The sequence below is a fragment of the Athene noctua genome, chromosome Z (genome assembly GCF_965140245.1).
Source record: "Athene noctua chromosome Z, bAthNoc1.hap1.1, whole genome shotgun sequence".
Classification (NCBI taxonomy): Eukaryota; Metazoa; Chordata; class Aves; order Strigiformes; family Strigidae; genus Athene; species Athene noctua.
In genome coordinates, this window is record NC_134077.1 from 20,209,541 (window position 1) to 20,222,186 (window position 12,646).

General features: G+C 39.8%; 2 protein-coding genes across 5 annotated transcripts in view; one reads left to right on the plus strand and one right to left on the minus strand.

Moving 5' to 3' along the window:
- Positions 1–7,489, plus strand: part of MTREX (Mtr4 exosome RNA helicase) — a 47,930-nt gene extending 40,441 nt beyond the window's left edge. For all 3 annotated transcript variants that reach the window (XM_074932985.1, XM_074932986.1, XM_074932984.1), the window contains 5 exons: positions 408–513; positions 1,254–1,310; positions 1,726–1,888; positions 6,775–6,879; positions 7,240–7,489. In XM_074932985.1, the coding sequence (XP_074789086.1) occupies positions 408–513; positions 1,254–1,310; positions 1,726–1,888; positions 6,775–6,879; positions 7,240–7,292 (484 nt within the window). In that variant the 3' untranslated portion in view covers positions 7,293–7,489. The remainder of the gene's footprint in view (positions 1–407; positions 514–1,253; positions 1,311–1,725; positions 1,889–6,774; positions 6,880–7,239) is intronic.
- The window catches only part of PLPP1 (phospholipid phosphatase 1), a 65,258-nt gene continuing 59,830 nt past the window's right edge, over positions 7,219–12,646 (minus strand). For both annotated transcript variants that reach the window (XM_074932988.1, XM_074932987.1), the window contains exons 5-6: positions 9,944–10,120; positions 7,219–7,821 (exon numbers count right to left, since the gene is read on the minus strand). In XM_074932988.1, coding sequence (XP_074789089.1) covers positions 7,696–7,821; positions 9,944–10,120 — 303 coding nt within the window. In that variant the 3' untranslated portion in view covers positions 7,219–7,695. The remainder of the gene's footprint in view (positions 7,822–9,943; positions 10,121–12,646) is intronic.

Sequence of the window (12,646 nt, forward strand, 5' to 3'; positions counted from 1 at the left end):
TTCCTCTTTTCAATATCTTGGAAATACCCAGTTGAGTCTTTTTGAGCAGCAGCAGTACCAATTTTTCATAAGTTGCCTAACTCTAGTTCTTTTCAGTCTCTTGATATCCTGTCTGACAAAAACTGACTAAAGCAACTGTTAATACTAACTTCCATGAACTATCAGGAGAGATTCTTTGTAGTTCAGTAAGAGCTTTTAGTTTGTTTAAAATATTGCCTCACTGTCTTATAACTAGCACTTCCCCTTAAAAAGCTAACATATCAGTATTTGGTATTCCCGTGAGAAAAATTGAGAAGTTATTGTTTATTATCTATATCCAGTTGCTTCACAAAACAGATTAATATTACTTCGTTTAAAAATTACATTTCAGTAAGTCTTTTCCCTAAGCTTCCTTCTCTTTATTTTAGTGCTGATGAACTACTCCTGACAGAAATGATGTTCAATGGTCTCTTCAATGACTTATCTGCAGAGCAGGCAACTGCGCTACTAAGCTGCTTTGTGTTTCAGGAGAATGTGAGTTACTTGTTCAGTTCATGAATTCTAGGCATTTCTGTCTACCAACAGTATTGTATATAATTCAGTTCCAGAAATTGGTCATAACAATATGAACCATTGCACATTGCACATTTTTTATCCTTTCCTAAGGTGTTTGACGTGAACTCCCATTGTTACCAAAAGCATTGCAGCTTCAATGCCAAAATCTTTCCTCATGAATGATGTGCTGAAGGTTGCATAAAATTGCAGTCCTTGTAATGAATCTACAACTCTTTCCTCCTCATGTATGTACTCACACATCCCTATAATTTAAAATGTAGAGTGATTATTTCAAAACAGAGGCTTAACAATACCTGCTCCACACACTCCAGGCTGACAGTATCTTTAATTCTGAGCTGTGTCCGTGTTACACTACATGGACAGTGCCCTTGACCTGTTGATGGAAGAGGCAGTACCACATGGAATTGGCACTTCGAAATTATGGAACAGCTAAATAGAGGGAATTTTGGAAGCATTCTGAAAGCAGGTGGTTTTTTTCATACTGTTGGCAGGTGGGACAGAGAGATTTTGTTTTCTGATTTAGTTTGAGGAAAAATTACGTAGGGAATTCAGTAAATTTTAGTGTTCGATAACAGGTTTGAGAAATTGGAATCATTTAAGATGGCGGTATCACAAGCTGAACTTCTATTACTGCATTTAGTTTGGTGTAGAGCAAATGTATGGGAGCACATGCGATTATTTAATGTCTTCTTTTTCAGTCCAGCGAAATGCCAAAATTGACAGAGCAGTTGGCAGGACCACTTCGGCAAATGCAGGTAATCTGTCCCTTAGAAGTCTGTCTAAGATCAGGGTTTATGTTAACATGAATAAAGTGTATGAGTGAAGTATAATCAATGCATGGTGAAGACTTGATTTTGGATCATCAGTGAATTTGGCTGGCCCTGCATGTGGTTTTGCATTGCGTAATGGGTTATCTTGTTTGCAAGAAATCTTCATGCTAATCTAGAACATGCCTTTAAAAACTTTCATAAGCTTGTTTACTACACTGTAAGTTGTTAGTGCAGGCAAACTTAATGTAAACAATGGTTTACTTGCTGATTCTGAATAATTTCACAGTAAAAAGGAAATCTCATCCTGTATACAGTACCTAATAATATGCAAGTTTTTCTATTGGTTGAACACTTAATCTGTTTAAGCATATCTATAAATTTAAAATATTTTATTTTAAAGGAGTGTGCAAAAAGAATTGCCAAGGTGTCAGCAGAAGCAAAACTGGAAATTGATGAAGAAAATTACTTAAATTCTTTCAGACCCAACCTAATGGATGTTGTGTATACATGGTCAAATGGAGCTAACTTTGCTCACATCTGCAAAATGACTGATGTCTTTGAAGGTATGTTAATCAGTTTTCTTTAGGAAGTATGAGTGGTAATTCCATAACATGGAATGGTAATTCTGAATAACCTTCCAATAGATCACAAAATGTATTAACTCAGATGTATTCAGGTATCTGCCTGGCTGAAACTAAGTGGGGAAAAAAAATGTTTACTATATATGTTAATTTATAGTTTTACTGTGGGTAACTTAGAATCTATAGAAGACTTTTTAAAAGGCATCTCTCTACTTTTTAAAAACTTTATATAAAACTCAGAAATCCTAAGTATTGCAACAAAGTTAATGCTTACCTTTGCTAGTTAAAGGGAAAAATACTGTGTTCCAAATACTTGCCATTAAAAAGCACATCTCTTGTGCTTGTCCTCATTACAGTTCAGTGTTTTGTTTACTTGGTAAACTGAAGGTTCCTCTTGCTGTCTTAATGGTGACAGAAGTGAGAGGTGGTAACCAAGTCTCTGTTTTGGATGGTTCATCACAGCAGTGTCATGACCCAGCCTGAGAGCCCAGAGAGTCACAATGGTTCTGTGATCCCCTCGAGTTAAATTAAGGTGAAACAACACCAAACAACTAGTTAAAATGTTTTACTTGCAGTAGAAAACAATTTAAACTTGGATAATAAGCCATGTGGTCTCTTATAAATCTATAAGAAAGAAAAGAGTCAAATCCAGATCACCACCCCTGGATCCAGTGTTGTTTCAGGTCTGATAATCTTGGGTGGTGGGTGCACACACAGCAAAGTTTTCTGTGACCCTTGAAGTTCATCTTATCAGCTGATTAGCATACTGGACAAAGAGAGGCAGGTATTCCATGAACTCTTTTCCATGAGAGACAGGCCAAAGGTGGAGCATGGGTTCTGCACATGTGTTGGGGGGGGCAATGGAGTGCACTAACCTTTTTGTCCAATTGAGTTGGTGGTTGTGATCTCCCCCTGCCCCTTTACCTTTCCCTCAGTTTTGGTTTCTTGGGCAATTACTCAGTCATTAGCTCCATCTGGCGTTAGTTGTTTATCTTTCTTACCACTCTTTTAGCATTCCTTGGAGGCTGTAGTCATAAATTAAAGTGTAGGCCTTAACCTGAACATACGGTTTTACTCAAGTCTACATCTCCTCCCTTCAAAGTTTATCTAAGGAATTTGGTTATAAAACCACAAGGGAGGAGAGCCATGCACCCTTTGATACACCCTGTGCTTCCCTGTGCAGATAGTTCATTCCTTAAGACTAATCACAAAGGCCACAATTTGTCCTTGAGTTTTTTTGTCGATGAATGTTTGAGGCATTATTTCCTTCAGTTCCTTACACAGTGCTATGCAGATATTTGAAAAGCCTAGGTATAACCTGTCACCTGGGTTAAGTTGGTTCCTAAAGTTGGAGTACTAAAAACTCCCCTTGAGGAAAGACTTAAATTTTAATTATTTTAAGGATGAGTTAAAGCCCAGATACTTTGTAAAATGACACACTATCCACCTGAAGGTCAAACCAGAATGAAAAACCTTACTTCATCTTTACCAGCTATGTTGAAAATTGTGAGGAACAGTAGAATGTGTGCACCAGTCTTAAAAGTCTGTGTGTAATGACTGATAATTGAAAATCCTTTTTGAAGTTCTTGTCACGATTCCCTTGCCTCTCTCAAATGCTGTTTTCTTGTTTGTGTGTACATAATTGCAAATGGGAGCCCTTAAAACAACAAAAATCAATGCACTTCTGTAATCCAGTGCATAGACCCGGGTTCTAAAGCATATTGCCTTCGAGCAGCAGGAATCCTGGCCATCTTTGATTCTGCATTCAGGAGATTCCTCCAGTTGCAGTGAATGTCTGAGCATTACATCTGATGTAGAGGCACCCTGAGTAAGGAGAATACAAAAGGAAAAGCAGTAGCTGGCTTACGTCTTTATGTTGGCATTTGCTTGTTCAGAATACACAGAGCAGTAGCATTTTCCATTTACCATATTTGGGCTAAGGCTAATCGGTCAGCTTTGTCCTAATCAACAGTGCTAACTCCCTCAAAACCAGATCTTATGGGCCTGTTTTGAGAACTTCAGCTCTTGTGGCAGGGGTTGACACATGATTTTTCCTTTAATTTTTAATAGGCTGGTTTTTTGTGCATTCTTCAAAAGGAAGGAAAGTGCCTCAGATGTCCACTGTCCATTAACGCTTATCTTAAATGCAGTGTGGTGCTGCTGAAGCCCAGGGCAGTTTGCCCTGGTTAGCCAAGTCACTATAGTGATTTCAAAGGAATTAAATACTGGAATACAAAAAAATCCCAAACAACAGAACACAGACCAAAACCCACAGCATCCTTATTGTGATCTTAAGCGCAAATTTTCATTTACAGTATTAGTACTTCTGTCTTAGTTTTGACATAAGGTACAGCATGATGTACCACAAGGTACAGCATGATGTCTTGTTAAAGCTCTAAAAGGTGTATTTATTTTCCTCTTTGCCTTTCAGGCAACATGGAATTAACAGTAACGAATTGCTACTATTATAGGGACTCCGAACTTCACTGTTGTGTATCAGTTTTAGTAAGGAGGCTGAAAATTGTCCAGCCATTAGAGAGTGCACTGGAAGTCACCACTTTAAACTAGGTTTTTCATCACCTCCCCCCCCACCCGGCAACTTACTGAAAGTGCTTTCTGAAAACTGCTTTTCTTGTTTTGTGCTGCCATCCAGGCTAACAGGCACTAGCAGAACTGTTCTAGACAGAAATCTTGAGTCAATGTCATGCTTCCACTCTTCACAAGCCTGAAGATAGATGGCGTTCTGCTATTTTATTACTATTGATGGTCAAGTGTCTGAAACCTTTTGGATGCAGTTATGAGTAGTGTGCTACTTGTGGTAACTGGCTTACTTTTCAGGTTGCAGCATAAGCCTGAGTGTTCCAAGAGCAGACGTGCTTGCCAGAGATTGGAACAGTGTTGACTGGCTAATGAAAATGAGTTGTCATTAAGCTGAAATGTGTGTGTGGGAAAGAGGTAGAAATTAGAGAAGCTTTTTAAAGCTGTAGAGAAGAATGGCAGACTGAGCTAAGTATACTGTTAATCAGTTAGATTGACTCTTTTGTTTTGTGGAAGTAAGTATACACAGTAGTCATTTAGTCAAAAAATGCAATTTTTTTTTTCATGCAGAAGTGTGACTGCAACAACCCCAGATGTGCTGCCTGTAAATGAGTACTCTCTGGAATGGTTGTCAGGGCTGGCCTTGTAAATGGAGACAAGCAGGATTTTTAAATGCTGAGTGGGGGCCTGCCACAACACAGTGTGGCCATGTTTGGGGGGGCTGCCTACAGTTCACTTGCATTGTCTCTGTTCTTTGTGCTCAGTAGACTTATGTATGGTCTTTTTCACCTTGTGTCATTGCAACAGGTTTTGCAGACTGCTGCTCTCACACAAACTATTCTTTCTGTGGAAACTGACATGGCCTACTTGTACAGTAGAAAAGTGATATTTTATTTAACTTCTCACTTTCCCAACAACGTTCTTTTCATATAGTTTTTCTCCAGGTAGGTCACCTAGTTCAACCCACCATGCAATGAGCAGGGAGATCTTCAACTAGTTCAGGTTGCTCAAAGCCCCATCCAACTTGACTTCGAATGTTTTCGGGGATGAGGCATCTACCACCTTTGTGGGCAACCTGTTTCAGTGTCTCACCACCCTCACAGTGAAGAACTTCTTCCTTATGGCCAATCTAAATCTACCCTCTTTCAATTTAAAGCTGTTACTTTCAATTTAAAGCCTCATCCTAGCCCTACACTCCTTGAAGAGTCCCTCCCTATCTTTCCTGTAGCCCCCCTTAAGTACTGGAAGGCCGCTATAACGTCTCCCTGGAGCCTTCTCTTCTCCAGGCTGAACAACCCCAACTCTCTCAGCCTGTCCTCGTAAAGGAGGTGCCTCAGCCCCCATTCACCTTTGTGGCCTTTTCTGGGCCTGCCCCGTCAAGTGCATTCATGTCTGTCTTATACTGGGAGGCCCCAGAGCTGGGCACAGGACTGTAGGTGGGGTCTCACAAGAGCAGAGGGGGAGAATCACTCCTCTTGATGCAGCCCAGGGTAGGGGCTGTGAGTGCATGTTGCCAGCTCCTGTCCAGCTTTTCAGGGCCCAGTACTCCCAAATACTTTTCCACAGAGCTGCTCTCAATCCCTTCATTGAATACTTACTCTAGGACAATTATTTTGTCTGTAGGTATGAGGTGATGCTGGAGGAAATGACCAAACAGCATTGGCTTGCATGCTACTAAAAGAGAATACGCGTTAGGGTCACTTTGTGAAAGTTGTTGCGGTAACTTAGGCTAAGCTGAGAAGTTACAAGGAGAGGAACGCTTAACAAACCACACTTGGATATGAGGTTGCAGTGTAGGAGCTTTGTCAAGTCTGAGCTTGTATGCATTACTATAAGCATGCAACTGGGTGGTAAAGTGGTCCAGACTGAGTGGCACAGGAGAAGTAAGGTAGACCACTTACTGACTCAGTGGATCTACCAACTAAAGAACTAAGGGCTATCAAAAAAATAAACAGCACATGTGTGGTGGTTCTTAAAGCAGGACACTTCTGAATCCCTTGAATCTGTATGGTTTTTGAGAGAAGTCTTAACAAGTACTTAACAAAAAATCCACTAGTAGTCACTAGTTCTCTGGAGACTGTGTAGAAAAAAAACAAGAACAGGACAAGGTCTTGGAGGATAGCTTCAAGGAAATGCCTGATGAAAAAAGTTACTGTTAAACAGAAACCAAGCCTAAGATATATAGATATATATATATGGCTGTTCTTACCCTTGGCTTCTAGATAAATTGAACAGGGTTGAAGAAGGGCCCAGTGGGCCCAAGGAGCTGAATTGTTCTGTGACATGATGTGGCAAAGGATACAAAGTTTTCCCTCACATTTTTTATACAGGTAGCATAATCCGTTGCATGAGGAGGCTAGAAGAATTGCTTCGGCAGATGTGCCAGGCTGCAAAAGCCATTGGAAACACAGAGTTGGAAAATAAGTTTGCAGAGGGTATGTATTTCACTTCCACAGTATAAGTAAGCGTAGAAAGCGTAGAAAGGAGAGGGCTGCAGGGAGAGGAGATAGGGCAGGGTGTGGAGGAATGATTTGGTATTAACAAGCTTCTGGTATCAGCTTCATGGTAAGCAGCATCATTGCTCTCCTTCCAGACAACATCTATGTTAAGTTTGACTTAAATGCATACTGACAGTTTAACCAAGTTTGTGACTGAAAATGGATGTACAGTGACTTCTGTTTAAGGCCTGTAACACCTTCTGTGCTGCAAAGTATTACAGACCTGTAACTGCACTAAAAATAGTGATTGTGTCAATTATGACTGCTGGATATTAATATGGTTTTCTTTTTTAATAGGGATTACAAAAATCAAGAGAGACATTGTGTTTGCTGCAAGCCTTTACCTGTAACAGAAGGTATCTTCGAGAAACAGTACTAGATTCACATTACAAACAAGATCATCAGCTTCACATGCTACTTTCATTTCAAGTCATTATTTCTTTTAATGGTGTGTATTTAAAACCAGTCATTTGTACATGCCTTGCTGAAACAGCAGTGTATGTAATATAACTGTTACTATGTTTTCAATAAAAATTTACAATTTGAATAGCTTTTTTCTTTTATGCAAGAGCTTGAGCCAACAGAAATTTAAAGTTTAGATATACATTAACGGTGGTAGATGTTACTATATACAGGTAAAGTGAGCATCCAAGAGCAGCAGCAGTCTCTTAAAGGCATTTACTTGTATTACATAGTTAGACTTGTGAAACTGTTTTCCTTTCAGAGAGCAAGGCAGGTGAGGTGGGCCATTCTTCATGGTTGATGATTGCTGCCAAAGTGATTTCCATTTGTTGGAGTCTCATGTAGGGTTGTATGGGAATCTTCTTTTGGTTGAAATGTACATCCTCTCACTTTGAAGAAGTCAGACACATACACAACCTAAGTGAACAAATAAGGGTTAAGCTCTTGCACTTGTGCAGAAGGTAAATTCCACAGTCAAAAGTAATAAAACATTTAAATGGATTAAAACATTAGAAAATGCTAGGAAGTCTTGAATACATTTCTGGCATCTGTTCTTTCAATAGGTTTTTCTCCAGCTATTACTCCCCTCCCACTGACTACTTAGCCACTGATGGTTTAAGCCAAATTCAAGGCTTATGTATCAGGCACTGCTTCATTACAATAGCCATAGTCTCAACAAATGATAGGCTTGCTGAGGGCCCATATCACATGTACTGTTAAATTTATTCGGTAATTCATTTAGAACAGGACAGGAGATCTTGTGCTTTAGCTGAGAAATAGGGCTCAGTAGTTAGTAACTATTAGTCTCTAGAGTATCACTCTCACTTTCATTTCTTTAAAAGCTGGTTAAACCAAGCTTGCATTCCTCTCCTTGACAAGATTCACAGCATCTCCCTTCCCAACACATGTGTCTCACCCAGGTTACAGCATCTGTAAGGGCAACTCGATCCACATTATCCTTTCCTACATTCCTTTGAACATACCAGTTCCTTCACAGCTACCAACTATGAGACTTGATCCAATTCTGAGGCTTCCCACTACCCACTTCATCAAGCCATACTAGTGAGCGTGCTGAGTGGAGTGCTGCATGAAGTACAATAAGTGAGAAGCCTTCTCATGATCCCTTCCCTTCCTACTTCTTCCCCTCCCAATGCAAACTGGAGAACTGCAGAACACAATTCAGGGCAGCAGCAGAAGACAACTTCCACACCAAGCTGATGGCCCAGCATGCTGCTTAAGATTCAGTTTCAGCTTGCACTTAATTCTGAATTCACTCAGCTCAATTTAGTGCTCCATTTGCAGTTGCAGTCCCAGCATGCTTACTTAGCTCAGCTTTCTGTTTCTAGAGATGAACTCTTCAGTTCTTTCAGATAAGGGGTTTGTTTGAGGAGGTTTATTTTTTAAGTTCTCACATTTCAACTCTGTTCACTGTTATGCCACCTTCTACTCATTCTTGTATTACCGAGCATCTCTAAGATACCCTCTCAATCATCCAACACCCTTCACTAAACTCATTTTTCTAATACAAGTGCCCTCAGTTCATCATTCCCTGCACTCCTTTTCTTAGAAAGTGAGATTGTACAAAAATGAGGGGTAGTATTATGTTTTAGTCAACATGCAGCCATTTAATAACAGCTAATGTAGCATGTAGGTTTCCCAGAGCTACTCCAAGATTTGTTTTGATGATTGCAACAAGTAAACAAAGCTTTGTCTTGACATGAACCATACCCTTCTGACTTTCAGCTGAGAAAGTGCTTATCATGGAAGCTGTTCTTCTCAGTGAGCCTCAGTTCTTGGTAACTGAATTCTTTAGTATTAGCTCATGTCTCTGAACCAGGAGTCTTGATCTGTCCCTTCCCATGGATGAATCAGCCATGGCACTGCTGACAGCCAGCACAACTGATGCCACCAAGTCAGCCAGGCCTGCAGCTCCACATTTAGCTGATTCTGTTTCTTGGGATGGTATTTCACTCATCAGTACAGCTAAGCTTCACATGCTGGTTGCTGTGAACAACTTTTAGCAGTCAAAATGCATACAAGAAATGGTGAAGATTTTTTGTTTTCCATCAGCCTGAAAAAGCAGGCTGTGAAAGGTAGCAGAGGCAGACACTGGGCACACAGTCTGTATCATTAAAGGCCTTTTTTTGCCCAGCTTACCTCATACACAGTTCTGTTGTACCTGCAATTTAGAATTTGGCTAGAAGCAAAAGCTCTATCTTTTCTTGGTTATATAGAGGCCCACACAGCTTTGCAGTTGACCATTTCCATCTCAGTTATTTGAAAAGCTCTTGGGCAGGGATAATTTCACATTGTCCAACAGCTAAAACAGCCACTTATCTCATCATTGGCCCAGAGTCTGCCACACTCCCAGAAGTACTATGGCTACCTCCAGTTCAAGGAGTTGTTTCCCCTCTCCAGCAATTTTCAAAGCATTAGGAAGACAGGTCAGCTTTCATCTGAACATAGCCTGCAATTCTAAGGTGCTGTTTATAAAAGCAGTGTTTACACACACACATACACCACCTCAGAAATTACTTACAATGAGCACAGCTACCACTGCTCCCTGAATGAGTCCTGTTAAAACATCACTCCAATGATGCTTGTAATCGGAAACACGTGAGAGACCCACATAGATAGATGCAGCAATAAGACCAAATTGTAGAGTAGGACGTACAAGTCTTGCCCAGTCTCCTTTCATTCTGGCCTGAAGGTAAAGCTAAAAGGAAAATTATAAAATACATTAAATACAGAAGCAGTAACCATCACATAAAATTGTGTTGGGTCTGTTCAAAAAGTTGAGTTGAAATTAGTGTTCAGAGACACGATAACATCCACAAATGTTCCAAATGCTATCCTTTCACAAATATGCTATGGCAGAGTTTGATAGTCAAGTGTTGCTCTATATGTTTTACATAAAGCTATATAACACCATCATATAGATACTTGCTGTATTTGTACCAATGTGACAAATTACTGTTTTCAGGATAAAGGTACTGGTAAATACCAGAGCCACTTAAGGCTTAGAAAGAATCCAGTGGAAATCAAACCAGTATTCTAGTCCTACATTAACTACAGGTAAGTCTCACACACACACAAAAATCTGACAACCATCCAAATTTAGTCCTCCAAATATAGGGAGCCCCATCTTGCTCTGAGTGGGAAGACCATTAACACCTTCAGTAAAGTTTACATATACTATGCAAGAGTTGACAAGTTTTTAACTTTATTCTCAATTCCAGTCACCTTCAGTATTACCAACTTTTAGCATAATATTACAGCTGTAGTTAAGCATCAGAACTAACTTGATATATCAACATTTAGGATATCTTTTTCCCTCCCCTCATGTGTATGCTTTTGATAAGTTCTCAAACTCACAGTATTTCTTACTTTTCCATCTAATGTAAGATCCTGCTTTTGTCTCCTCTGGTCTGTCTAGGATAGAGATCTCTTATTTCAGCTATAAGAGGAGCTTCTCCAAATCCACCCTGTAAACATAATTGAATTTATTCTAGAACTTGATCCTGTCAAGATAGGCAACATAGTTACCATATTTACAGAGAAGAAAAACACGGTTGGAAGTTAGATTTAACATTTCAAGTATGATCTAGGAACTTCAGGTAGAGTACAAAACCTTGGCTTCTATGATTTCGCAGACTGTCGGTTAACTAAAACACAGGCTTCAGGCACTAGGCACACTAAACTTCTGGTAAATTCCTCCGTTGCCAACTGCAAAAGCCATGACTACCTTTTAAAGGCATTACATTTACAATGTAAATACTGGCATAGAGCATGCACTGTAGATACAAAGGTGCTACTTTCCAAAGTTAAACATTTGGGGAAAGTTTGGTTGGTTTCTGTGAGTAACTCACATCATACTTCTGGCATGCTGACTTTTTCAGCTATAAATGGAACATCAGAAAGATCAACCCAATCCATAAAGTTTTGTTAATAGTAAGGTCATGGTGAAAACTGAAGCAGCTACAGCTAAGCCTGAACTGGAAAACAAGTTTTTTCACCCCAAGTGGTGGGCACTGCCCATTTCTGGGGAACCTTAATTTCAGCACTAGGGAAAATACTGTTTAGCCACTTCAAAAATTAGTTGTCACACAGTTCTTTTAACAAAAGATGTTTTAATGGTCTTATATTAATATTACCTCTGGATTTACCAAGAGTAGACCAGAAGACTGAGTGTCAAATGGAGCACAGGTGGGTCTAAGGAACACATGCTGGTAGCCCAAAGAGAGCTGGCTGATGATTTAATACTAGCTGTTCTTTCCTCTTTCCCTATTCACACTAAATTCTACGTAAGACAGCTAAAAATACCTTGCTGTAATAAAGTTTTTTCCATGTAAGCATTTCTGATAGTTGACAAAGATCTATAGTTGTATTAGAAAGAAAACGACTGCAAATAGGTGAAAAAGCAGGTTTACTTCTCAGAGGAATTAAATAAGGCAAGACAGACAAAAAACAAAGTTGGAAAGATGCCAGCCCGCAACACCAGATGACCAATAAAATAGTCTTTGAATCCTTGTTACACAACATGTATTCATATTTTCTTTCTGCTTGACAAAGCATCAAACAAGACACTTGGATTTAACATCTGCATGAAGACTTAATTTCCATAAGAAGAAATTAATCTCCAGTCATAGAGAAGATCTGGAGATGCTTCATCACCTGCAGAACATGTGCAGTTGGCTACTGGCTTCATCAGTTCTAGGTGCCTCTTCACACCACCAACTCCAGTAGCTGCACAGGAAATGCTCAAAGCCCTTCTTGCACCTTTTTCTAAAACTGGGTGTGAGAAGAGTGAGGAATCATACCCCAGGTGTCAGTGACTGATCACTGCTGTATTTACTTCCAGAAGTAGCAGCTGTAGAGATTTTTTTTGTTCAGTTGAGAGTAACTGATTATTAACCAGCTGCTACAATGGTGAATTCCATGTTATTTTTAAAGAGGTAACTTCAATCTGACAGTGCTTTTAATAGACTGAGGCAGTCATGCTCCCCTGCAAAGATCCTTCCTACTACCATGACTCACTCAGACACGTCTGGGCTGAAATGGGCCAGCAGGATCGCACAGGGAAACAGAGCAACCAAAGAGAGGCAGGAGCTTTTTTGCCTTACAATTCATAGAATCATAGAATGGTTTGGGTTGGAAGGGACCTTAAAGATCCATTAATATAAACCCAGGTTGATACCCTAAGTATGACCCAGTAGTCCTTATATAGCATTATATGCACAAT